General features: G+C 43.8%; 1 protein-coding gene across 3 annotated transcripts in view; it reads right to left on the bottom strand.

Moving 5' to 3' along the window:
• PCBP3 (poly(rC) binding protein 3) overlaps positions 1 to 26,021 on the bottom strand; it is a 118,181-nt gene that overhangs the window by 47,429 nt on the left and 44,731 nt on the right. For all 3 annotated transcript variants that reach the window (XM_086958707.1, XM_086958705.1, XM_086958706.1), the window contains 2 exons: positions 24,514 to 24,657; positions 1,478 to 1,519 (listed from right to left, as the gene is read on the bottom strand). In XM_086958707.1, the coding sequence (XP_086814833.1) occupies positions 1,478 to 1,519; positions 24,514 to 24,657 (186 nt within the window). The remainder of the gene's footprint in view (positions 1 to 1,477; positions 1,520 to 24,513; positions 24,658 to 26,021) is intronic.

Below are 26,021 nucleotides of genomic sequence, written 5' to 3'. Positions count from 1 at the left end.
TACAATACACTTGTACCACCCAACCAAGTCGTTCCTCCACTTCACACAATGGCAACACTGTAACATCAGCATGACTAAATAAAACGTTCTGATGTCATCCTTTCAGATGTTGTCCATTGACAGCGTCCATGAGATGCTGTAAACTTGGACATTAATAGAGGGATAGCTGTGTAGGAAAGTAAAACTAGCACAAGAAACATTCAATAGAATTAGGACATCAATAAATAAAAACCCCTGGTTATTTGATAAAAGTGTCAGCATTGGGTCATTTGTTACAGGACAACTGGAGCTGTCACACATTGTTGCTACAAGCAACTATTGACCACACCCACCTACTTCAGGGCATGGTCACCACAGACCAAGACTTCCAGAACTGATAAACATTACGGGACCTCTCAGAAAGTTGGAGAGGTGGTGAAGACCGTACTGATGACTCTATATAAGGCACATCTCAACTCATGCAAGGGACATTATAAACCCAGTCAGGTGAATACTGTGGAATGTATGCCTCAGCTTGGGAAGTTGTGAAGTTTGCCAATGTTTCCAGCCTCACCCTACTTCGCTGGAGAAAGAATGCTGGCATGAAGAATGTATTTAGTGTTTTGTCATACAAACCTACTTTGCGCACAAGATTTCTGTTTGTTGTTGCGTCCAAGCTTAGCAATCTTTACAACAATCATGATCATTGTGAGGGTTTAATGCTAACTTCACGATCCTGCAAGGCAACAAACTTTGAGACCTTGTACACCATTAGGCAAATCGTAAGAACCAGAAATTTGTTCTTATGAAGTCAACTTTGCTTCACAGAACCGGGGCAGGCACATACGAAGGAAGATAAAGCCCAGCTTCACCATAAGCGGAGGCATCAAACACCATGAGATGAAGGTTGCATCATGCAAAGCCGAGACACAGGTTGGAACATACACAGTAAAAGGGCACTGCACCTAAAATGTTCATCACCACCGACAGGACAACATAACCTTCAGGAAGTAGCTTGAGTTTGCACCTATAAGCATCTGCGCCTGAAACAAGGGACAGCGCAAGAACGAGGAGATGTAAACTAAACCTCATCTCCACCACACAGTTCAGTCTAAGGTCCACAGGAGGGCTCCAACTAACCTTCAGCCAGGGGCCTGTACATACCTTCAGAAAGGAGCACTGCCTCCTAAAAAACCCATTCCCGCAGCAGAGGGTGGCAACAAGACACCTCAAGGGAGACTGTCCCTCCAGGACCCACCTCCATCAATGAGCAGCACAAACCATGGAAGATGGTGTCAGCCAGGCCAAGCCCCCCACACTTGGAAAGCCCATAGATAACAGGTTGTAACACTATTCAAGGTATTAAAGGTGACGCTATTTACATCCTGGGTATTAATATTAGTGCTAATATTAATATGGGCCAGAGAGGCCGGCAGCATGCAGATGACAAGAGACAGAGAGAGGCGAGTGGGGAGAAGATAAGCGAGGGTGAACTCACATCTGGATGTGGAATGGCGTACTGTCCCTGAATGGCGTAGGCCTGGAAAACAGAAGCACATGCAGTGTTAAACACAGGAGATCATGCACAGTCTCGGGGAAAGCAGTGAACTCTGCCCCTCCCGGCACAGACAAGGCCAGATACACATTTCAAGCTATCTGAGCAATCACTTGTTGCATGGAAATCTGGAGACAGAAAATGACGTGGAACAGGAAACCAAAGTGAAAGAATTGGAAACTTGCAGGTTATTCATAGCCAATTTCAAGAGTTCTGGAATAAGTATTAAATTAGAACTGGAACTGGACTCTGTATGGCAATGAGCACTAATTACCCTGATATATATTGATGTATTGATGCCCAAACCTGGGGTATGTGTGAGAATACTTTTATGCGTATGTACAATAGCTTTTCATAGAATATGCATGTGAGTTCTGTCCATCATGATGTATATGTACGTTTGCACTGTCTCCCGTACTGTATTTTCTTGCGTAGAGTGTGAGTCTTGCATACTACTTGTCACTCGAGTATATGTTTGTTGTGTACTCTGCCACTATATTTGTATTTTTTAATATTCTGTTATACCCTACACCTTGTCGCCAAAATTATGTTGTGTCCTATTTAGAAAGACACCAGGAGCCAGGATGTATATTTAGGTCTTCTTTAATAAGTCTTCAGTTCAGGTTACATCTGTCTTGACTCCAGCCAGCCTAGTGTGGTACCAGCCCCACCAGGAGCAGCCTGCCTAGCTGCTCAGCCCATCTCTAACTGCCAACATTCATCCCACTCAGACACCCAGGCATTCCACGCATCACAGGCACACCAACATTCTAAGACCACCTCACACTCTGGCTGAGCAGCTAGAGGCAGCAGGGCTAGAGTACATGTTATACAAGTAAGTAGGGTATAACATATTCTTTCCATATACTGGAGTGCAGTGTCCAGCTCTGGAGCATATACAATTGTATGGGGTAGATGTTTCTAGAATACACGCCTATGCTTACTGCACGTATCATTTGCCTGTGTATATTGTCTGTTCTTAGTCAGCAAGCCTGTGATACATGTGGGTTCTTGCCTGTAAATACTATAGTTCCTCCTGACACCCTGGACAGCTGGTTGGGAAGATGTGTGAAATATTTTACTTGGGATGTGTACATACAAGTACAGAATCTGTGACGACTGAGTAAGATGAGCACTGCCTGCTCTCCTCATCCATGTATAGGCCCTTGTACAGGGCGTGGTGCCTGTACAAAGGAGAACCGGTTCTTGGCCTTCCCATAAGATTCAATTGTGCCTGTGCCCTGGATTTCCAAGCCAGACTTCCAAAACAGGAATGTACACCAAACCCCAAATCACATGCACTGCAACAATTCAGCACCAGTCCCTGGTCACTGAAGGATGCTTAACATAACACAGTGACTAATCCATAGAATGGAGTATACCAGTCCCAGCAGAGAACTGCCGGTGCAGAGACAGGAAACAAAACCTGGCATGTCTGGGAAGAAGAAGGACAACCAAAGCTGAAATCAATCTGGGCGGAATGCATGTAGGCCACGTGCAATGGACAACAGGCTTGCAATGGGTAGATGGTTAATTCTGCAGATGGGTGTGTGCCTTCGATGGAAGAATAGCTGAACAGTGTGCAGAGTGGTATGCTCTGCATGGCAGGACTTGGCGAATGCAGTGTAATATGCCCAGGAGGGCAGTATTTCAAAGTGCAGTGCGTTGTGCCTTCTGTGGCAGTCATGGAGAGAGGTGTGATCTGAAGAGCAGAGCATACAGATGATTTTATTGTGTGTTTTCCAAACCTTTAAACAGCCATGTCCATAAGCATCTCTTTGTCTTGTTACTCAATCTCTTCCTACTTTAGTTTATGGAGAGTTCTTCTCTCTAACACTAATAAAGCTCATGTCTCTTTATTCCAAAGCTTTATTTATTCTCACTGGGCTCATTCGCAAAACCCTCTGCATGCGTAAGTTATGTTATGTTATGTTATTAAATCATTTATTGAGCGCACTAACACTGATTAGTTTCTTGGCGCTAAATTGACAGTAACACAATCAGAGGTAGAAAAGGTAGATTAAAAAGCTTGTCTAAAGAGCCAGGTCTTCAATGCTTTCCGGAAAGGTAAGAGGTCTTGGCAGGACCGAATTTCCAGGGGAAAGGTGTTCCATAAGCAGGGGGCTAATGTTGCAAATCTTCGTCCACCAGAACGTTTGAGTTTGAAAAAAGGGGTCTGGAGAAGGCCTAGATGGAGTGACCGAAGGTTACGGGAGGGAACATATCTGGTGATCAGTTGATTAATGTAAGTCAATGTTACTTGTGCAAATGGCATTCTTCACAAGTGCAAGCAAGTTACAGAAGGTGAATCTGTAATTATATATTGATTTACTCAAGCACAATGTTACTCAAGTATGGAGTAATGGTTCAACTTTTTACTTTCATTTTATAAGAAATCTCTTACAGATTCTGGATATTACATTTCAGCTATTGGTAAGTTTAAGGCCAGTCCCAAGACGTCGGAACAGTTAAAAACGTGTTTTCCAAATGTGCATGTGAATGGCTTTTCACATGTGAAATTGTACATTTGGGTTTGCTCCATGTTCTTTTTTACCCTGGAGTCAGATTTACTTCTTCCCTTGGCAAAAGTTAATCTCTGACCAGTTTTAGGATGTCAATGGGGCATGGACATGGTGGTGACAACCCACCTACTTGCATGTTTGTGGATTTACCCAAACTTTCCAGAGCACACCCACTCTGGCGCGTCCAGTATCTGCTACCTGGCAGGAGGCTTAGCAAGAAAGGGCTAGCACGTAAATAGCAGTTCACACTAGTAATAGTGTAGGTTTTCCACGTAGTTATGGGGTTCTAGTGTCACAGTGTTTAGAGTTCTCTTAGAGCTAGTCATTTGCAGGGTAGAAACCCTCTCAGCGGAGGATCTCCCCCCAATGTAACCAGGAGGAGCACATCTCCTCTTGAAACTTTGAAACTTCCTGCAATCCCGAATATGCTTGACTCTTTTTTTATTTGTCTTGCAGGTTCAGCCATTTTCACTTTCTGCGCATATTCTTTTTTCCATTAAAGTTAATCTATAAGTGACAGTTTCAGTTAATGTGAATGTGCAACATTGCTATTTTATAACTAGATGTTTGTGATTGTCTTATGGTATGGTGAGGGTAGACTTGAATATAAGGGGCTGTATTGTCTTCCGATTAGTTCTGAGTTGATGCACCAATAGCCTCCTTAGCTGTCAATGTAAGTAACAATGTTTGCCTGGTCCTTCGAGTCTGCCGACATTGTCAGTTCTGCTACAAGGAAGATGCATTCTTTAAGTCTGCTGTATGGTTTAGGAGTTTTCTTTATGGACTGGAATGTTTCTGTAATTTAAAGGTTCAGATATGGCCTGGCTGCGGGGCAGTGGGTGCTGTGTTAGGGGCTGGAAATCGAACCAATCTTTTTTTTGCTGGAATAAGTTAGTTCTCTAACTTGAATTTCTTTGCAGCTATAGGGTGTCTGTCGGGTGTCTCACTTCCAATCCAACAATAGGCATCCCAGCCCGTTAATGAGGCGTTATCAATCTTTACTGTGGGCCTGATTCACTAACATAAATGTACACTTTCGTGATTTTTCTAAAATAAACAAAGGATTTTTACGAATAGCATCTTCATGGCTTGGGACTCACTGCGGACAGTCGTAAAGAAACTACTTGTACAATGTGTTTGTGAGTTGCAAAAAATTGTAATGTAAACCTACACAAACTTTTATGTTTACCTTTGTGAATCAGACCCAGTGTGCTCTGTGAAATGTTACTTTTAGATGTTGAAATAACAGCCAACTTTTTGTTTAATTTATTTACATTTCAATGTGTATGACTTTTGGAATATAGTTTGTTTGCTAATGTTTTGAGTGGTATGCTTATCTCCTTTGGTTTAGATAAAGCAACTAAATTGTATGGAACTATTCATAGTTGGCTTAAAATTGTGGGTTGCTAAAGAGGTTTCAGTTTTACATTGTCTTTTCATGTGCCACGTTGATAAGTTGAATGGAGCCTTATTATGTTAGTCCTATTGGTGGCAGTCTGTTGTTCTTTCGCTAAGCAGATACCTCAGTGATATTTCCCATGTTTTCTATGTCTGATATTTGTTCTGTGTACATCTAGGTGCCAAGTTTCACACACGCACACAATGCCATTTGATAAAAGATACTAAGGCTTCAAAGTGGTATGAGGTTTGGTGAAAGGCAAGCAATGATATAAGATACACATAAAGTGTATACACGTGTTTCTGTCTGCTCTTGGAACATCGGTGGCCTGCCCAACAAAATTGATAGCACGTGTTTCTGATCCTGCAGCATAGGTGGCCCGCCCAACAGAATTGATGATGCAGACGTAGTAAACTACTTGAGGGCCTTCAAAGTAGTATTCCTGCAAGACACATGGTCTACACTCCCTTTACCACTAGAGGTCTTTTTTTAAAAAGAGTTTTACGTAGTGCGAGCTAGACCCGAGACATCGGGTATCAGAGTGCCTTACATGAGCACCAGTTTCTTTACAGATGGACACATTCATTTTTGTCAGGCATGGGGAGATTAAGTGATTTGCCCAGAATCACAAGATGTTGAGCGTCGTTGCCGAGACTCGAACCCAGTTCCCCAGCTTCGAGGTCGACCGCTCTAGCCGTAAGGCTACATCCTCTTTTGGCTTTTTCAAATTGGAGGTCAAGACCAAAAAGTATAGCCGCCCGAAGGCAGCTCTAAAAACAGAAAGTGAATGTGTGTTGGAGAATGATCAAAATATGCTGATGGTGAAGTTAATTAGCTGACACTCAGAAATAAAGACCCATTACTAATTATCAATGTCTAAATATACCATACAAGCAGGTCAAAACCAGAACTTACAAGGAAATAATCTCGCTGATCACGAGGAACAAATACAAACAAGCACAATCCAATATCCTAGTTATAGGTGGACTTCAGAATGAACTTGGTTTATAATTATTTTTGTGACAACATCTTAATATCCTAAGATCACCTCTGGTGTATACCTCAACAGGAAGCTATACACGTCCAAAAAAAAGGCCCAGGCTCACTAGATCTGTAACAGAATCACTAGGGCCAAGGTGGAAAAAATATTAGACACTTGTTTTTCAGCAAAGAAACTTAACAAGACTTTGTGCACATTGAGCCAGTGTCCAAACCAGGGCTGGACTGGCCATAGCAGGCACCGTGCAATCCCCCGGTGCGCCGCACGGGTGGGAGTCGGTTTTGGGTCCCTGGGGGACGTTTTTGTTACAGGGCCGTTTTTGCAGAAATAGTTTAGACTAATAAAAACAAACTGGCAATAGATAATTGTCTGACTTTGCCATATATGCCCTTGGTGTACCATAATTCTGGGAGGTACCAACGCCTCATAGTGTCCTTTACATCTACCAATGCTTTATGGTGTCCCTAACAAATCAATTAATTGCAGAATCAAGAAAAGCTTGGCAGCAGCGGACAAGGTAGTTCTAGTGAACAGATCTCGAGGAGAGAAGAGAATGCTGCCAAACGGCTAGGGCGGTCGACCTCGGAGGTGGGGCACCGGGTTCGAGTCTTGGCAGGGACGCTCAGCATTCTGTGTTTCTGGGCAAATCACTTAATCTCCCCGTGCCTAACAAAAATGAATATGTGTCGATATGTAACGTAACTGGTGCTCATGTAAAGCGCTCTGATACCTCCGAGTCTAGTTAGCACTATATAAAACTCCCCCCCCAAAAAAAGAAGAAACAAATCTCACACTGAGGTGTTATTGAACACTTACACACCCTTTAAACCACAATATCATCTAGAGGTTGGTTGATTGATGTATTTAAAGCAAAAAATCATGAGGTATCACTTTGGTCATCTCCTCTCTCTTTTGTACACTTTGCCTTGGCTTCGGATTGAATATTCAACCTCCTGTCGGTTATGGGGACAGGCTCCGGAGGATCTTATCCACTTAGTCTGTATTTGTCGTGTATTCCTAAGGGAAAGGTGAACCCTTTTAAGGGTTGCCCTTTAATCAATGGGGCACTCGCTCTTGCGTCTGTCTGTCATCGCATGTTTCAATCCTATGGAGGCAATTTTGATCTGCCAACTTACCAAATTCGCCACTCCCTGCCCAAAGCAAAAAGTAAATTTTAACCTGTGCAAGATTATTTATTAATTTAGTTTTAACCTTTTTTGTATGGAGTTTTGGTGTAGATTGCAATGGTTTTATTATGTTTGTCCTCTATGGCGTCCGGCACTGTATGCAATGATTTTAATCTAAAAAAAAATATTATTATCATAAATAACAGTGAAGGATTCAATGAGGATCCAATAGTGCATAATAGAGTAAGATATGATTCTGAGGAAAAGCCATACTGAGAAATTAGGAACTTAACATGAGAGAGAAGCAACAAAATGGCTGCCCCTGAACACTGAAGCGTATTTGTGGTGGTCAGGTGCAGAGAGGTCTCAGTGATTATACTCAGTGATAGCTTGTGGAGGGCTGACTTTGTTTGGAAGAGGCACGCAGATGCCTAAGCCGCGATCGTTCAGGCATTTTGCTCTCATTTCTGCACATGAATGTTTTAGATATTGCGTCGACATCTCGGTAACAAAAAAGGCATGGCTCTGATTCTTTCTGACAGCTGTGTGCAGTGGGCCGAATGGGCAAGTCACCTGTCACCAGTCTCAGCCTGAAGCCATAAAATAAGATGGAAACATAGCGAGTGTGGGCGCAGGAAAACATATCTGTCTTCCTGGCTGGAGAAGCAGTCAGCCTCATCGCCCTTGGGTCGGTCCCTCGTAGCCACACTCAAACCAGGAGGAGAGCGAATATTATTCAGAGGTAGAACTGGAGAAGGAGGCACACGCCAAAGAAAGGGTGGAAGGCGACATTTTGATGGAGATGGTGGGGAAATGTGTTACTGAGATAGCATCTACTATAAATGATAAAATGACCACAATGTGTGACAATGCCATTGCAGCATGTTAAACATCTACACTATATTCTTATCTTCAGGCTGTTTCTCCTGTGAAGTGGGTCCGAAATCATCTGGAAACACGCCCCTTCGGTCAAGATCTGAATCTCGCGATAGTGCATTTTTATCAGTTTATTTATATTTACCCTTTTCTTCTAACCAAGTCGCATAGGTTTGAAATGTAGGGAGGTAATGTTTTCAATATGCACGTTGTTTGTAGCAGTAATTACATCAGTCTAAGATGTATCTCTGGTACTTGCTGCATTACAGGTCTCACCTAACAGCCTCTGTAGAGTGAATGGCAGGGATCCTGAGATTTCTTGACTTTTTAGAAGCCTGTGGATGAGTGTGTTCCGGAGGGGGCCTGCTAGTGTACAGGGAATGTGGCGACCGTGTTACTGCATAAGTCTCCATACGGTGTGGATTAATGTGTTGCAGAGGAAGACTAAATTACCACAAAGAGTGCAAAAACGTGTGTTCCTGAGGATTCTCAGGTGCAGGCGAGTGTGCGAATGAGCATGTCTGTGGTGTCAATGACTGTCTCCACTACTACAAAGTGTGCCACTCTTCATGAATACAGGGTATGTGCCCAAGTGAGTATCTTGAGAAGGTTCAATTGCAACAGAATACATTGGCCTGCCTGACATCAGGGTCTTCACTATAGTGGCCAGCAGTGTGAGTGTCTGTGCCTTTATAGGAGTGAGCGTATTGCTGAGCGTACCTCTTTCACACTACAGATTATGATAGTGTTCAAGTTTAAACATACCGAGATCATGTCTGAGGGAGAACCTTACCATAAGAGTTAGGGTGTGTGGTCACAGAACATGCCAACATTTCATTGTCTTTTCTCCATTCTAAAGACTGAACATGGAACAGCAAGACTCGAAGGTCTGTCCAGGGAGGGAGACTGTCCCACACAGGTATGATGTTCTTTCCCTCGATACAGAGTATCTTATTTTGTATCGAGCAGTGCCCTTGGATGTAGAATATTCACCCTGAACTAAGCTTCTCCATGGGATACATAATACCTCACACTGCAAAGAGCGCCGCTCTAGGATACTAAATATCTCACACAGTCTGCTCTAGAATACTAAATACCTCACACTGTACGGATCTCTGCTATGGGATACTAAATAACTCACACTTTACAGAGCTTTGCTCTAGGATACTAAATATCATAGGATATTAAACTTCTCACACTCTACAGAGCTCTGCTCTAGGACACTAAATATCACAGGATAATAAATATCTCATCTGTATAAAGCTCTGTTCTATGATACTAAATATCTCAAACTAAACAGAGCTCTTTTCTAGGTCACTAAATATCAAGGGATACTAAATATCTCATACCTTATACAGCTTTCTTCTATGATACTAAATATCCCACACCATACATAGTTTTGCTCTACGATACTAAATATCATAATCTGTATAGAGCTCTGTTCGAGGATACTAACTATCTCACACCATACAGAGTTCTGCTCTAGGAAACTAAATATCACAGAAAGCTAATAGTTCTGTCCCCTTGATATATCCCTGTAAAGAATTGTTGTCCAGAGATTTTCGTTTTTGATTTGTGTTTTTGTATAATTAGAGAAGTAATTTAGCTTGGGTAGACATTGCTAATCCAGGCCTAATTATTCTGTACGATATTTACAAAAATGGCAGATGTGTTGCAGTGATGATGTAATATTTCAGGAACCAGGAGACCTATATACAACATTGTGGTGACAAAACATAGGTTTTGGAGATCAAGTAGTCTTATAGAGACAAAAACTAACTCCTCAGAGCAACCCTTCTGTCACTTTCTAAAATGGCGGCTCTATAATGATGTGTTTTAGCCATCATATTGGTAATTTATTTCAATATTGTTATTGTTTCAGGTTTTCTGTTGATTCACATTCATAAACATGAGCGAAGTAGGTAGTAGCAGAGGATCTTTACCTTCTGACAGAGTGTTGCTAACTACAAAATCTGAGGACTACCTCAATAAAGAAAATTGTGTCATATGCCAAACTTATCCAAAATAAAACCTAACTGCAACTATGGCTGGACAGAAGAAAATTTGAGATGCTGTAGAAATGCAGCAAGACGAAGTTCACAAAAGATTGAAACTGACGGGTGAAGATACTCAAATATTTTATCATTGTGACAACAAGTGTTACAAGTTGTATACAATTGGGAAAAAGCCTCGAAAATATTTCTAAAAAAAATACCAGAAACCAGTGAATCATAACCAGAATCTGAGTCTTATGAGAAAGCAACGACAACCAAACCCAATGCCCATCCACTTAGAAGATCGATGGCTACCCCTTCTCCACCTCCAACAATTGATCAGAAAGTAGAGCATCTTCAATGCGTTATCTGTAGTTTAGCCAGTACAAGGGCCAAAGGGATTGATAAAAAAACTAAACATAGGGTATGTGAGTCTCAAAAGGTGAACATTTTTTTATCTGCAGCTAGTTTCTTTCAAGATGAGGTTTTCAGCCGGGTAGGTGATCTAAACAGCAAGGTGAATGTATTTGCGGCCTAACTTCCTGTGTGCATACATTTGAAAATATGAGTGTACAATGAGCTCCAGAAGCAACGTAACAGCTAGCCTTCAGTTAAGTTTGCACTCTTTGAAAAAGCAAATGAAGTTTTAAAAAAACACTCTTCAGTGATGGCTACAGGTTCACACTCAGTGAATTCAGATAAGTAATGGTCAACATTGATGAAACCGTATTTATCCATAATAAGGAAATTAAGAATTTCTGCCGAGAATGTACAATGACAGAATATGTTTTGTCTAACAAAAAGAATGAGTCACTTATAGTGTTCTCATCCGATTTGACACCCGAAGTTCTTGCTGCCAAAATAAGATCACAGGATGCAGTAAAATTAGCAGGAATCATTTGAAGAAATGTCCTGAAATATTTGGATTTTGGACTTAATAACAAATTTTGTGATGCCCCAGAGCTCGGCAAATCACGGACGTCAACAACAATGCCTGGTGTTGTCTTAACATTTTTTACATCAATTATTGTTTAATATCAACAAAGCAAAGCTGTTGAACAGGCCGGTGTCACGTGGTCAGGAAACATGGCAGCTGACTGACGCCAGTCGGGAGAACTCTTGTGTGAGGCGAGAGGAGTCCAGCGCTATGGAAGTAGGGAATGGCGGAGAATGAGGGCGGACTGACTAGTGTTGCTCTGATACAGTAAAGTGGAGCGAGCAGAGTGAGGGCTGCGAGCTGTGACAGAATCGCAACGAGGACATCGAGGTAAAACGGTGCTGACAGCGGCTCTTCACAGGTCTGTAGACTGGCAGCAGTTATCGGTAAGGTCTCGTATGGGCTTGGTTACTGGTCTCCCTACCCCTACTATCGAGAGACGTGGCTCCGCCCCTCTAGGGAGTTGGAGTCGGGCGGCAGAGTATTAGAGACGATTCTGCACAGCTAAAATACTCTATGCGGGTAAGAGCGGTATCTTTTCGCCTGCCGGTAGGGCCAATTTTGCGCATAAAAAGGTGAGAGGAATAAAGATTTTAAGGCTGGAACTGTTGAGCCTGGACTGCCGGATTTGTTTGTTTGTAAGCTCCGTAGGTCAATCTCACCCTCTCAGTGCCTTTACAGCAGAGGGACAAGGTTAACATTCATATTAAAGGGGGAAAGGAGTGGATGGAGAGCGAGTCTCACCCTGAGCCCTAATCTCTAATGTACACCACCCCATAATTTTAGAAGACGGTGGGGCTAGGGCACCTATATCAGACCACGCTTCTCCGGATGAACTAAGCCCTCGGTGTGAGAATATTAACATTAAAGAAGGGAGGTCTCTGCCAGAAAGGAGTAGATATCTACTTCGATCAGCTCCTGAAAAGAAGACGATAGGTGAAGAGAAAGTTGACTAATCCCCTTTGGCGGTGACTCCAAAGACTCCTGTTAAAAAAAAGTCCAAAAAGGCTAAAATTAAAAAATGTAGGTCAAGAGAGGTGCGGTCACTACCTAAACCACCTCCTTCGCTCAGGTCATACTTTAAAATAATGGATCAGGTTGCAGGTTCACAACTGGTTGTGGGAGAGAATAAGAGCTTACTAAAACCAGGGGAGAAAACGATATCCCCCGTGTCACACGGTATCCCATTGAGGCTTGAGAATTGTTTCTCTCCGCTCGCAGACACTCAGGAAAACTCATTCGAGTTATCCCAGAATGGTATAAGGTCTGAAAACGACGCAAATGGAGTAACTTTGAACAACGCTGCTAGTCCTGCATCGACACATGCTTCTCGAGATGAAGCTGCCTCAGGGGTCCCAGGCAGACTAGACTTGGTAGACTTGTTAAATAGCTTGAGACAAGAAATCTTAGCTAAATTTGAGACTTCCAAAAGTAACCAAGAGGATAGTCAAGATAGCGGAGAGATTCTCAAGCAGAAGATTAAGGGCCCGATGTAGGTAAACGGGATTTTCCGATTTCAAAATACCGAGGCGGGCCGAATCGGTATTCTGAAATCGGAAAACGAGATGTAGGAAAAAAATACCGAATGAAAACCGATTCGGTCGGCATCGGTAATGAGATTCGGTACGTTCCGATTCAGCTCGGTCCGAATCGGAAATTACTGAATCGGCCAACAACGAATCGGAAAACACCGAATCGGCTACCACCGAATCGGATATTTCCGATTCGGCGAATACCGATTCGGTAAAAGCCGATTCGGTAAAAACCGAATCGGCAATCATAGACCCATGGCGAAAAAGCCCATAGGAATGCATTGCATGAACCGATTCGGCTTTTACCGAATCGGATAATACCGAATCGGATTTTACCGATTCGGTAAAAGCCGACTCGGCAATAGGCGATTCAGCCAATGAGGTGGCTCCCCCTCCCCCACCCAAACAGGGAGTGGCAACCCTGGCAGGTGCAGCCAATTAAGAAGTTTCTAGAAGTTTCTGGAAAGCCTGCCTGAGCCCAACACACAGTTAGCAGCAGTGGGAGAAGGAGGTTGCAGACTGAGCAGGAGCAGGAGAAATGGCAGATCAGGCAGGAAGCCAGAAGTCCTCCCAAAAGAGGAAGCCCAAATTCACCACCACAGAACTTCAGGTGCTGGTTGAGGAGGTGGTGAGGGTGCACCGCCAGCTCTTTGGCAAGCTGTCCCTCAACGTGCCAGACAGCACCAAGAGGAGATTGTGGGCCGACATCGCCCAGAAGGTCAATGCTGCTGGAGTCACCCCCAGGTCCATTGAGGAACTTAAGAAAAGGTTCTACGACCTCCGCAGCCTCACGAAGAGGAAGCTGGCCGACCTCCAAAGGCAGGCTGGACACACCGGAGGAGGCAAGAACCCGGCACCACCCCTCACCGAGCTGGAGGAAATTGTCTCCAGCACCATCGAGAGGGAGAGCATCGTAGGGATCGGGACCCTGGACAGCACTGCGATGGCCACAGCTACAGGTAAGAAGCATGCGCATCATGACACACCCTACCAGACACCTCCCCATTAGACACAATGCATAGGCAAACACCAGCACTGTACTGTCACCAACATACAAGAGACAAGCATCATGGTACATGTAGTCAGCAGAAGTTAGCCAAATATGTCAGTGCAGAATCACAAGACAGGAAACAGTGTGACACGGTGTAAGGAGATGCAAGGACATGTGGAATGCCATAATTGTACTGACTGTAATACATCGGCACTCAGTTTACAAATGCTTCTTTGTACCTAGGGGCACCATCAGGCGGCACCACTGTGGCAGCAGAGGGAGCTTCAACATCAAATACTGCAGTGGCAGGGCCGAGCACCAGCCAGCCTGGCCAGGAGGAGGAGGATGAGGATGAGGAAGGAGACACCCCAGGGCTTGGAATGGAGGGAGTCCTGGTGATTGATTACCAAGCAGTGCACTCCCCAGTACTGGCCAGCACACCCCCCTTGCAATTTTCACCTGAAAACTCCCCTACAAGGCAGACCATTCCGCCGACAACAGCACCTGCCACAACCGTGGCCTTGCCACCCGTCCTACCTGTCCTGGGAGCAGGGGCTCCGAGACCGGCCAGCACCACACCCCCACCAGTGGCACCCCTGCCCACTCAGCAGGCCGGAGGCAGCAGTGCCAGACGCCGTGCCACCACCACCACCACCACCACTGCTGCACCAGCACGGGAGGGCAGTGTGTTCCTGGGCCTGGAGGGCCAGATGGTCAAAATCCAGCGCCAACAGGCCAGATCCACCATGGCCTGCCAACGCCAGCTCCTGCAGCACAACCTGCAGATGGGGGAGTTGGTGAAGGGGTTCCAGGCTGTTGTGGACAGCAACAAGGAGGTGGCAGCAGGGTTGGGCAGGCTGACCACTGCCATCACCCACTCCTCTGCCAGGCAGGAGGAGCATGAGGTTGCGCGCAGGAGGGATGCCCGGGTGCTCAACCGGGCCATGGCCCGCCTTGCAGCGGCGACCGCACAGCTGTGCCATCGAAGCTCAAATCAGGAGTCGGTGCTCAGTCAGCATACGGCTGAGCTGACCAGGGGGATGGCCAGGATCACCACGGCCATGGAGGCCATGTTAATATCAAACGCCGCCTCCAATCCTGCCCTGGACCTGGGTGATGCTGGAGACAGCAGCAGCCGCAGCAGCCCGGCCAGCGCTGCATCAGAGCCAAGGAGGAGCACCAGGCGATCCGCTGATGCTGCAGGCCATTCGGAGGGGGCCGAGGGACACCCCAGTGGGTCTGGAAAGCGGGCCAAAAAATAGGCTGGCAAGGGGGGATGTGCAAACCAGAACCCTGGACGTTATTTGTTTTTACAGACTCCATTTTTTGATGCACTTCAGTGATGTAACTGTGGTGAATCACTATTAAAAATTTTATTTTCCAAGCAACATTTAGCTGTCTTTGCATCTGTACTCAGTCAGAAATAGTTCTCAGTGATCTCCTCACGTCTGTATCTGCCATCACATGGCGTACACACCCCAGCTGGCTGTGTCAGTGGCACAGCTTCGTCGTCGTCATAGTCCTCGTAGTCAGACAACTCCACCTCAGTGCCCTTCTTGACCGCAAGGTTGTGTAACATTGCACATACAGCTATGATCTTGCAGCAGGTGATGGGGGTATACTGCCTTGCACCTCCACTCTTGTGCAGGCATCTGAATCTACTTTTCCAGATGCCAAACGTCCGTTCAACAACATTCCTGGTGCGTATGTGGGCCCGGTTATACCTCCTTTGGCTGGGTGTGGAGGGGTTGAGGTAGGGGGTGAGTATGAATGAGCGGAGGGCATATGCACTGTCGCCTGGAAGAGAAAGGGGTCACATTAGACACATGCATACATGTATTACACCTACCTACTATGTGTTATGGGGGTCTGATGATGTGGCTCACCTAGGAGGTATCCTTCTCCAAAGTCGCCAGCCATCAGCCGTGCATATATGCCGCTCTGTTGGAATATATAGGAGTCATGGGTACTCCCTGGAAATTTTGCTACCAGGTCTGTGATGGTGCACTTGGCATTGCAGATCACCTGCACGTTGATGGTGTGTGCCGATTTCCGATTGCGGTATATGTATTCGGTGTCCGCTGGTGGGCAAATCGGAATATGCGTGCCATCTATGCAACCGATGATTTGGGGAAACTGCGCCATCTGGTAGAAGTCTGCTTTGGTTTGTAGCAGTTCTGCGTGGGTTGCAGGGAAAGAGATGTATTGGTCCATCCTGTCTATCATGGCGTCAAGGAATATGTGGAAGAACCTTGACAGGCTGCTCTGGCTCACCCCTCCTGCTGCTGCTGCTCCACTTTGATAGCTACCAGACGCTACCAGGTGTAGGCTGCATAGCACCTGGACGTGCGCAGGGATGGCGTGTGCCCTTGGGGTGTGGTGGTCCAAGTATGGCTTAAGGTCCCTGATGAGCTCAAGTATGGTGTCAGAGTCCAGCCTGTATCTCTGTAGGATCTCAGCCTCAGTGAGCATGAACAGGGTTATCCTCTGTCTGTAGACCTGTTCATTTCTTAGCCATTCCCTCTGTCCTTCCTGCTGTAGCAGTAGCCGCCTCGCAATGACATAGAAAGCTGCCATCCTGCAAGTTGCAATGCATTTTGGGACTGTTTATATGGGTTGGAGTTGGTTACCACCTGATTGCAATCCATGGTAAATACCGAGTGAATTCTACCGATTTTGAGCCGATTTCGGTGTTTCTGTGCCTCCCTACATCTCCCCAACTGTCGGAATCGGGGAATTTCCCGATCGGAGAATCATACGAATCGGCATGATTTCCGATTCGGCTCATGTCCGATTCGGTATTTTTTCCGATTCGGTACATGGACCGAATCGGTGATTTTCCGATTCGGTGTCACTAACGAATCGGTAGTAGGACCGAATCGGTGATTTTCCGATTCGGTGTCACTAACGAATCGGTAGTAGGACCGAATCGGTAATTTTCCGATTCGGTGTCACTAACGAATCGGTAGTAGGACCGAATCGGTGATTTTCCGATTCGGTGTCACTAACGAATCGGTACATGGACCGATTCGGTCTTTGTAACCGAATCGGTGTTTTTCCGATTCGTTACATATCCGATTTTCGGTATGTACGTATCGGATTCTTTCCCATTCGGTACTCATTCCGAATCGGTTTTCTGTCCGATTCGTTCTGTTTTTGGTTCCCTACATCGCGATGGCTGTTTACCGATCGGTAAGGGCCAAAAATCGGTATTTTCGGCCGATACCGATCGGTAATGCCCTACCTACATCGGGCCCATAATGATTAGCTAAATGTACGGAGAGTCTGGAAGAGGAGGTGAAGGTCTTGGGTAAGGCCACTGCTACCAATCTGAGAGAGATCGAGAGGCTCAAACAAGGGAATAAGGCACTACAGTAGGATATGGAAAGACTCGAGCTCCAGGCCAGGCGAAATAGCATCCGCCTTCTGGGAATTAACAAAAATGCAGAAGTGGTGGATATAAAAGGTTTTGTCTGTAGGTTGCTGGGGGAGCTATTTCCAGATAGAACGGATATAGATTTGGGAAAAGAGATCCAGAGAGTGCATAGAGACCCGTATAGGGTACAGACAGGGAGGAAAGCCCAGAGGAAGATATTAGTTTATTTTCTCACCTATTCAATCCAGGAGCTTGTCTTAGCCCGGGCATTAAAAGAACGGTCATTGACGTACGGGGACTCTACCTATTTAATACTATCTGATATGGGCAGGCAGTGGCTCTTAGGCTTAAAAAGGAACAAACTCCGGTCCAGGGGTGGGCAAGTGCATATGAAATTCCCCGCCATGTTGAAGATCATGTGGCAGAATAAAATATATAACATTCGAGAGCCGGAGGAAGTAGATGCCCTTTTAAAGCAGATGGGAGGATCCGAATAGAACTTGGATCTACATCAGTTTAGGCCAAAGATATATAACTTGTAAATAATTTGTAAATAGCACGATATGGAGGCTGGTAGTAATAAGAAGTCTTAGAGGAATAGGGGGAACTTATTTAGTTCAACATAAAGGGTGATTGGCTTCTTACACTCTATATCAGGATACATATTGTATGAATTTCTTTTGTTACGACAATACGATACCACGAAAGCACTATCTATGTTTGGGGTATAGGGGTTATGCAGAGTCAAGGTAGGGTTTTGGCACCTGGACTCGTCTCGTTAGCATAGGGGTATCTTGAAGGCGCTAGCGCCGTAAGAGATCAATTGGGGGGTTCCTCGGGGCAGGAGGGGGGAGTGGTCACAGGGTGTTGGGAGCATGTGGAAGAAAAAAAGAAAAAATAGTGTCCTTAATCTGCCATATATTATCTCTATTTTTTTGACAAAATATTTGTTTTTCTTGGCCTTCCTTATCAAAGTGGAGTCAATGGTTTTTCATGTTTTAGATTAGGAGGGAGTTTTTTTAACTGAATAAATACATAAGAACTTGGTGCACCTCACCTCATGGAATGTGACTGGGATGAGATCTATGAGAAAACTGGCCAGTATCATGGAATCTCTTAAGAAATCTGAGGCTAATGTTATTCTATTACCGGAGACCCACTTAGAAAAAAGGGAATGCTTGACTATGTTTAAAAAATGGTCTTGGGTTCAGGATGTTGTCTGTTCAATCAGAGGGGTAGTACAAGAGGAATAGCTATAATTATAAGATCAAATAGAAATATTAAATTGGAAAGTCACCATACAGAAAATTCTGGGAGATGGATATTGGCTAATATTAAGATTCAGAATAGGGCGATAGTGTGTGTTAGTTATTATGGTCCGAAACAGGATAACCCAGATGAGTTATTTAAATTGGTGCTCGCCCTTTTGCCAACTAACAGCCCAGTGATTATTGGAGGTGATTTTAACTTAGTTCAAAGACCTGATTTGGATAGAATATCTAAAATAAAATATGTTACCCCCTTAAACTCAATGGCTATACTTGAAACCATGATTCAAGAAATAAACTTAGTTGATGGTTGGAGAATTAAGATGGGGGATAAAAAGGGATATACTTTTTTTAGCAAGAAATATGGACATCACTCCCGCATAGATTATTTTTTAATAGATCAACTTTTACTTGAGGGAGTTGAAAAGGTCAAACATCTCCCTGCTACTCTCTCCGATCATTCTGCAGTATGCCTTTCTTTGAGATTTCAGGAAAAGAGGGCTATAACAAGATGGACCCTGGATCGGACAATTTTACTAGATGAGGCTGTCCAATCCAAGATGCGAGAAGAGGTCGCAACTTTTTTTAAAGATAACATTGGGTCCGAGAAAATCCAGGTAATCTGGGACACGTTTAAGGCGTTTCTGAGAGCCTTGGGTATATCTATTATAATGGGGAAAAATCATAGTTCTAGGCAGCAAGAGAATGACCTCTTGAAAAACATCCAAATCAAGGAGCTAGTGCTGCAAAAAGTTTCCTTAGAACCCTTTAGTAAGGTGCTCCTTCTCACTAAGGAGTTAGAGTACTTCCAACAAGAATATCAGGGTGCTTTGGATAAGATCTTATTAAATAGATGGAAGGTCAGTAAACTTCAGAATTCTTCATAAAGTGAGAAAAGTGGCCGGCTTTTGGCTTGGAAAGCTAAAACCGATAAAGCTTGAAACCAAATAAGTAGCCTAAAAGAGAGTTCAACTGGGCATATAGTAGATACTAATACAAAAATAGGGGCTGAAGTGGTTATATGGCCAAGGTATAATAAAGAGGATATTATGCCAGGGTTGGAAAATATCGAGGAATATCTGGGTAATGTTGAACTCCCCTCCCTGAATGAATATCAAGGAGAGTCTCTAGCCTCTGGGATAAGCGAAGAAGAGATTCAAGCACAGATGAGAAGGATGGCAAGAGTGAAGGTGGCCGGGCCAGATGGCCTTCCGATAGAAATATACCTGTCTCTTGAGGATAGTATGGTATCTGTGTTTAAAAAGCTTTTTGATACTATTTCGAGGGATGGGGAGAACCCCCCAGCACCTTGGGCTGAAGCAACAATAGTTTTCATCTTAAAACCAAATAAGGACCCGTTGCTAGCAGAATCCTATAGGCCTATATCTCCTTTGAACACAAATTATAAAGTATTCACGGGGATATTGGCAGCAAGGGTTGCTAAGACCATTAGGAGTGTAGTCCATAGAGATCAGAGGGGTTTTATTCCCAGAAGGCAGCTCAATGAACTAACTTTTACAATGCTTGGCGTAGTGGATCTGGCAGAATTCTTTAACCTTCCAGTAACACTGGTGGCAGTTGACGCTGCAAAGGCGTTCAATCAGGTCCACTGGCCGTATCTCTGGAAGACCATAAGAACTCTTGGATTCCCTAAGAATCTTATAAAAGCGGTTCAGTCATTATATAGCGCACCTAGAGCTAGAGTTTTAGTTAACGGGGAGTTAACCGATTGGTTTAGCATTATGCTGGGGAACAATACAGGGATGCCCATTGTCCCCCCTGTTATTTAACATGTATATTGAACTCTTTGCAGCTTTAATCAGACAGGATTCCTCCATCCTTCCATTTTATGTATAAAGACTTTGAGGTCAAATTAGCTTTATATGTGGACAATCTTATTCTGTATACGCAGCATCCCAAGTAGGCTGGTCCTAGTTTGATGGCCAAAGCAGAACTATTTGGGAAGGTATTGGGGTAAAGTGTAAATAGAGATAAAACCGAAGTCATGGCGTGGAACCAACCGTGTCAGACCTCTGGGGCAAAATATCAGATGCGCTATCTTGGCATTATAATCACCCAGAAGCTAGTTGATGTGCCTATGGTTAATTGGAAGAAGACCAGCCAGGAGATAGGGAGATTATTGACTAGATGGGCAAATCTCCCTCTTAACCTATATGATAGGGTCAACTTGATTAAGATGATCGCACTCCCTAAAGTTACTTTTCTTTTTAACAATATACCCCTCCTATTTGATAAAAACAAGGTAGCAAAATTACAGGGCAAGATAGGCAGTTTTGTTTGGGCCTCAATGGATCCCCGTATATCCTGGAAAAGGTTGAGGAGAAAGTTGGAGATGGGGAGACTCGCTCTGTCAGACTTATGGGTATATGCACATGTTTTTCATTTCAAGAACTTTCGGATGCTGCTAAACAAACCAGATGATTCTGCATTAGGTATCCTCTACGGGGCAATGCTTAGTGATCTGGGGGACAAACAAGAGCAGTTCCTTTTTAAGTTTGGGGACCCAACATTTTTTTTAAAGTTAGATTGAAGATTTTGTTGCAGGCAGTGAAGAATTGGGTTTATACTCTATTCCCGTCCGGCCCTCAGTAAGGGAAAGGGAGTATCGCCAACAAGTTAATTGGCAGAATGAGGACCAAAAAAAAAATCAGAGCTGTTACAAACTAATGTTCTTGAGTTTGGAAAAGAAGCAGACAACATTGATGATGGCTTTGAAGATAAAGTGAAGAAATGGAAGACAATCCCATGAACTGACAAGCTTAAGTTTTGCAATAAACTTCCAAATCATGTTTTATGAATTGCATCACAGCAAAAAAGAAAACTCTGCTACACATGATGACTGTCCACGCAATCTATGACAAGTTCAAAAGTAGAGAGCTAAACACTTCAATGAATAGGGTTGGTGTATTAACAAGTTATAATGACATTGTACGGAGCAGGAACATGATAGCATCTTTTGCTGTAAAATCTTCTGAATCCGACAGCACACCACTTCCAAGACCCTTTAACCAGGAAAGGATTTACAATTGCTGCTCTTGATAATTTTGATTTTGAAGACAGTTCTTCTTTCTATGAGGCATCCAGCACATATTATACTGCAACTGTGCTTTATCAAGACTGTATCAATGAAGTACCTGCTGTAAAAGAAGCTGTGTCAGCTGCAGGCATAAACAAATGAAGCTGCACACTTATAACCCAACTGCATTGCCAACATGTGAAAAATCACTACAAGATGCTGAAGTCCGCAAAGCTGATTTAACTGAAATTATCATATCACTTATTCAGTGCGGACTAAAGGATGAAGAAAAGAGAGCTCCTCCATGGGCTGGAATTCATGCTCTGATCTCCCCGAATAGTGTCCCACTGAACTCCCAAAATGTTCAAGCTCAGTATGAAGACCAGCCTATCTTGTCATTTTTCTGTGATAAATGTGTTTTTCGTATTGTATTGTAGCTGACATTTTTAAAAGCAATCCAGTAGAATGTGATGATCTTTATCTAATGATGGGCATTTCCCAAGTGCCAAAACTTGTATTGCAGTGTGCAGGAAGTTATCTCAGTGAATGTGGCATAGAAGATGCACTCATTGAGGCTGAAATATTTGGAAGCAAAACTGTCCAGTCAGTATTGAGTGGAACTCATTATGTTGATTCGTACAAGCTATGCTTATTATATCTGAGGATACAGAAACATTGTATTGGAATGCTTTCTAGAAGAAGAGTGACAAATTAGGTTTTGCATATCTTATCTCAGAAGTGAACAAGGCACAGGGTTCACTTCATTCAAAAGAAATACGGCAAAGCCAGGCAATGTACAGTACACACAGTTCTAAATCAGAAAACCTGAATGTACTGTACATTGCCTGGTTTTGACGTAGAGAAATACCTTGTGCATATGTGGAAAATGAGTTCTGATTGTCACACATATGGCAATCTTCTGTACAGTGAGTTCAAAAAATCAGTCCCGCAAAGTGACATTCCATCAATGTCATAATCTGTGCATTGACTCATTAAAAGAGTGTTCTATTTGATCAGAAGATGTGTAAATGTTTTGGATCATACATATGTAGAGACATTTCTAAAGCCTCTACCAACAGAACTTACACAGACCTGTACTTTCAAAACCTGTGCTACAAAAAACATGTCTGTCAATATGCTTTTCTCAAATCTTCAACATTCTGTAAATGTACCACGAGCGATTGCCGAAACAAAAAAATAAAGTGAACTATGAAAATGTGTCCAAAACAGGAGTGATAAACATTTTTGTTTTCATAGTCTGATCATAAACATTGTTTGGTGTATAGATAAAATGATTAAAAAAACATTATTATTTGTTTCATTTCTATATATGCCTCTTCTTCCTCTGTAATAGCTGCAATTTTGGGAAATGGCAGAAGGGTTGCTCTGGGGAGTTATTTTCTGTCTTTATAAGACTACTTGACCTTCAAAACCTATGTTTTGACACAAAAATGAAGTATGTAGGTCTCATGGTTCCTGAAATATTACATCATCACTGCAACACCTATGATATTTTAAAAATGTCGTCCAGACAAATTCGGCCGGGACCAGCAGTCTACCCAAGCTAAATTACTTCTCTAATGATCCAAGCGCACAAATCAGAAATAAAAATCTCTGGGCAACTACTTTTTTACTGTGGTATAAAAGGGGGCCAGGATTATAAATATTTTACACCGTCTAGAGGCCTGTTCTAGGATACAAAATATCTCACACTGTTTCCAGCTCTGTTCTAGGATACTAAATATCTCATAATGTACAGAGTTCAGCTCTAGTATTCTAAATATCATAGTGTGAGAGCTCTGTTCTAGGATATTAAATATCATGCTGCACAGAGCTGTGCTCTTAGATGAGGAACACCTCACACTGCACCACCTCATCCCTGAGATACATAATGTCTCTCAATGAGCAGAGTTCTACTCTGATATCAAAATATCACATATTTTGTGAGTCCTCACATGAGGTTCAGTATATCTCTGACTGTAGGGAACAGAACTCTCATCTAGGATCAGATTATGTCACAATATACAGAGCTCTGCTTTAGGATGTAGAACATCTTACTTGCATCACAAATCTTTGGCCTGTGGTGCGGAATATCTCTCACTGTGCTCTGCTCTGGGGTACGATTATCATATATCTACACAGTCGTTACTCGGGATTAAATAGTACACTCACAGAAGTTACCCAGTCGGTGGGCAATATTAGAGATAAGCCAATTCACAGAGAACACTAAATGGTGCTATATAGACGCTGAAAACATCAAAATTGCCTTACATGACTTACGATCTTCCAAATAACACTTTCTAGACTCTTCCCTTTTCTATTACTCCTTTATCTCATTCAATCCAACGAACAGACTTGCATGTCCACCACTCAAATTAACTCATATTTCCCTATACTAATCCACCACTAGTGGTTTTTGGTTTCCAGAGTAGCATGCCACTCGCCGAAAAGCATTTCAACGTCTCATCAGGGGAAGTAAGCGTCATATAAATACAATTACGGTTACCATAAAAGGCACATCGAGTGGCTGGTTTCCATGGTAATTTAAACCATTTTCACAAATACTCTACCACATCATTATGCCTTCCCAGCCATGCACGTATACTCTTTCTACTGCTGATTACTTATGCCTATGTCACATATATGCTCTATGTCGCCCTTATTGTAAAGCACTCTAACACCTTTGGGAAATGTCGAAGCTATACAAAACTGCATCAATAAATGCAGTGGGGGATTCGTCAACACCAAGTGGTATGTTGGACCCTGCCCTCCCACTGCCCCACACCCATTAGGAACCTCTGCTCTATCCAGGGCCCCAGCCTCGCGCTCCCCCCTGCAGAGCTCGGACCCTCGCTGTTCCAGACATGAGATGGAATATGTGGAAAAGGCATGCAAGAAAAGGAAACCTGAGTATACGAACAGGCAGCGGCTGGTGTTGCAGCAGCAGGCTGAGATTGGCAGTGGAGGCCGCCAGCGGGTCGGCCCTTACCTGGCCCCCTGCGAATATGACCGGAGCAGAAGCAGGCTTAGGCCGGTAGGGAATGGTGGCACCTTTGGGTGGAGACTGGAAAGAAATAGACAAGAGAGAGGTAGAGAAGAAGAAGGCAGGAGGGTGGGAAGAGGGGGAGAGACAAGGAGATACAGAGAGAGGCGATGTGACAGGGGCAGGGCAAGAGAGGGTTGGTGGGGAAGAAGAAAGGTAAGGGAAAGGCGGGAAGGGAGGGATTGTGGGACGAGAGGGAGGAAGAGGTGGGCGGCAGACGAGCCGAGAAGTTATAGGAAAGAAGAGAGGGGACGGAGGAGCGAGGGACAAGGGGTGTTGAGGGAGAGATGAAAAAGGAGTGACGGAGAGGGCAGAAAGAAGAAGAGAGCAATGGGGTTAGACAAAGAGGCGGAGTGAAGTAAGGCAAGAGAGGTGAGATGGACAACATGAGAAAGATGGGATAAAGGAGAATTAAATTAAGGAGAGACAGAGCAGAGAGGAGAAAGGTATAATAAGGAGAAGCGAGAGCAGAGGAAAGCAAGAGAGAGACCGTGTTAGAGTATGATCAAATAACACCAACAGCTGCATTAGAAACGATTCACAATTTCTGTAATGTACATACAACGAAAAAGAGTAAAAAGCACAATAGATAGCAATCAGTGTGAAGACATTACCCAAGACTGACACCAGGGCTGCCTTCTGAGGCCACTTGCCCCCCTCTAGACATAAAGACGTATAGCTCACTTGGGGGGAAGGGAAATAAACGTTTCCTGGTTGCCTGGAGCACGGGTACTCTGCATGGACACACTGAGGATTTATAATTTGCCTCTTTGCCTGTGAGGTTTCAGCTTAAAAGCAGTTTCTGTTTCAGGGGTTACCGGTCTGCAAGCACCAATCTGGAAAGATGAAAATACACTGGACCGGCAAGTGAAATATTCACCAAGCCAGATTATTCCCATCGCCTGACACGAACAACCAGGATCCGCTGACCTTTACACCCACAAATGGAGCATCATTCTCCATAATAGAATTTTAGTGGTAGGGCAATGACATGCCCGTCCTAGAGGAAGGTTAGGCTAAGCCCACTGGGCAGTCAAGGACCAGCCACAAAATGTAATATACTTGTTAGTCAAACATTCCATATTTCATGAGTACGTGGAATACGTATTTTCTCCACCACTAAAAATGTTTTTGAATTGAATTAGAAAAGGAAACACGCATTGGCAAAATCAATGAGTCTGACAAAAGCTGTATATAGCCATAGGGTAGAAATGCATGTAAAACTACTAATAGACACTAGGAGACGCCCTTACTCTATAAAATATACGAAGTAGAAAATAAGAACTTCAATTTCTCACCCTAATAACACAATGTTTGCTCGATGGGACAGTGTGATCATATGCTGAGGCCTTGTATTAATCTCAATATAGCTGTCTGTAGCAACA

This window comes from Lissotriton vulgaris, chromosome 2_1 (assembly GCF_964263255.1).
Source record: "Lissotriton vulgaris chromosome 2_1, aLisVul1.2, whole genome shotgun sequence".
Taxonomy (NCBI): Eukaryota; Metazoa; Chordata; class Amphibia; order Caudata; family Salamandridae; genus Lissotriton; species Lissotriton vulgaris.
This window is presented reverse-complemented; position numbering and strand designations above follow the sequence as displayed.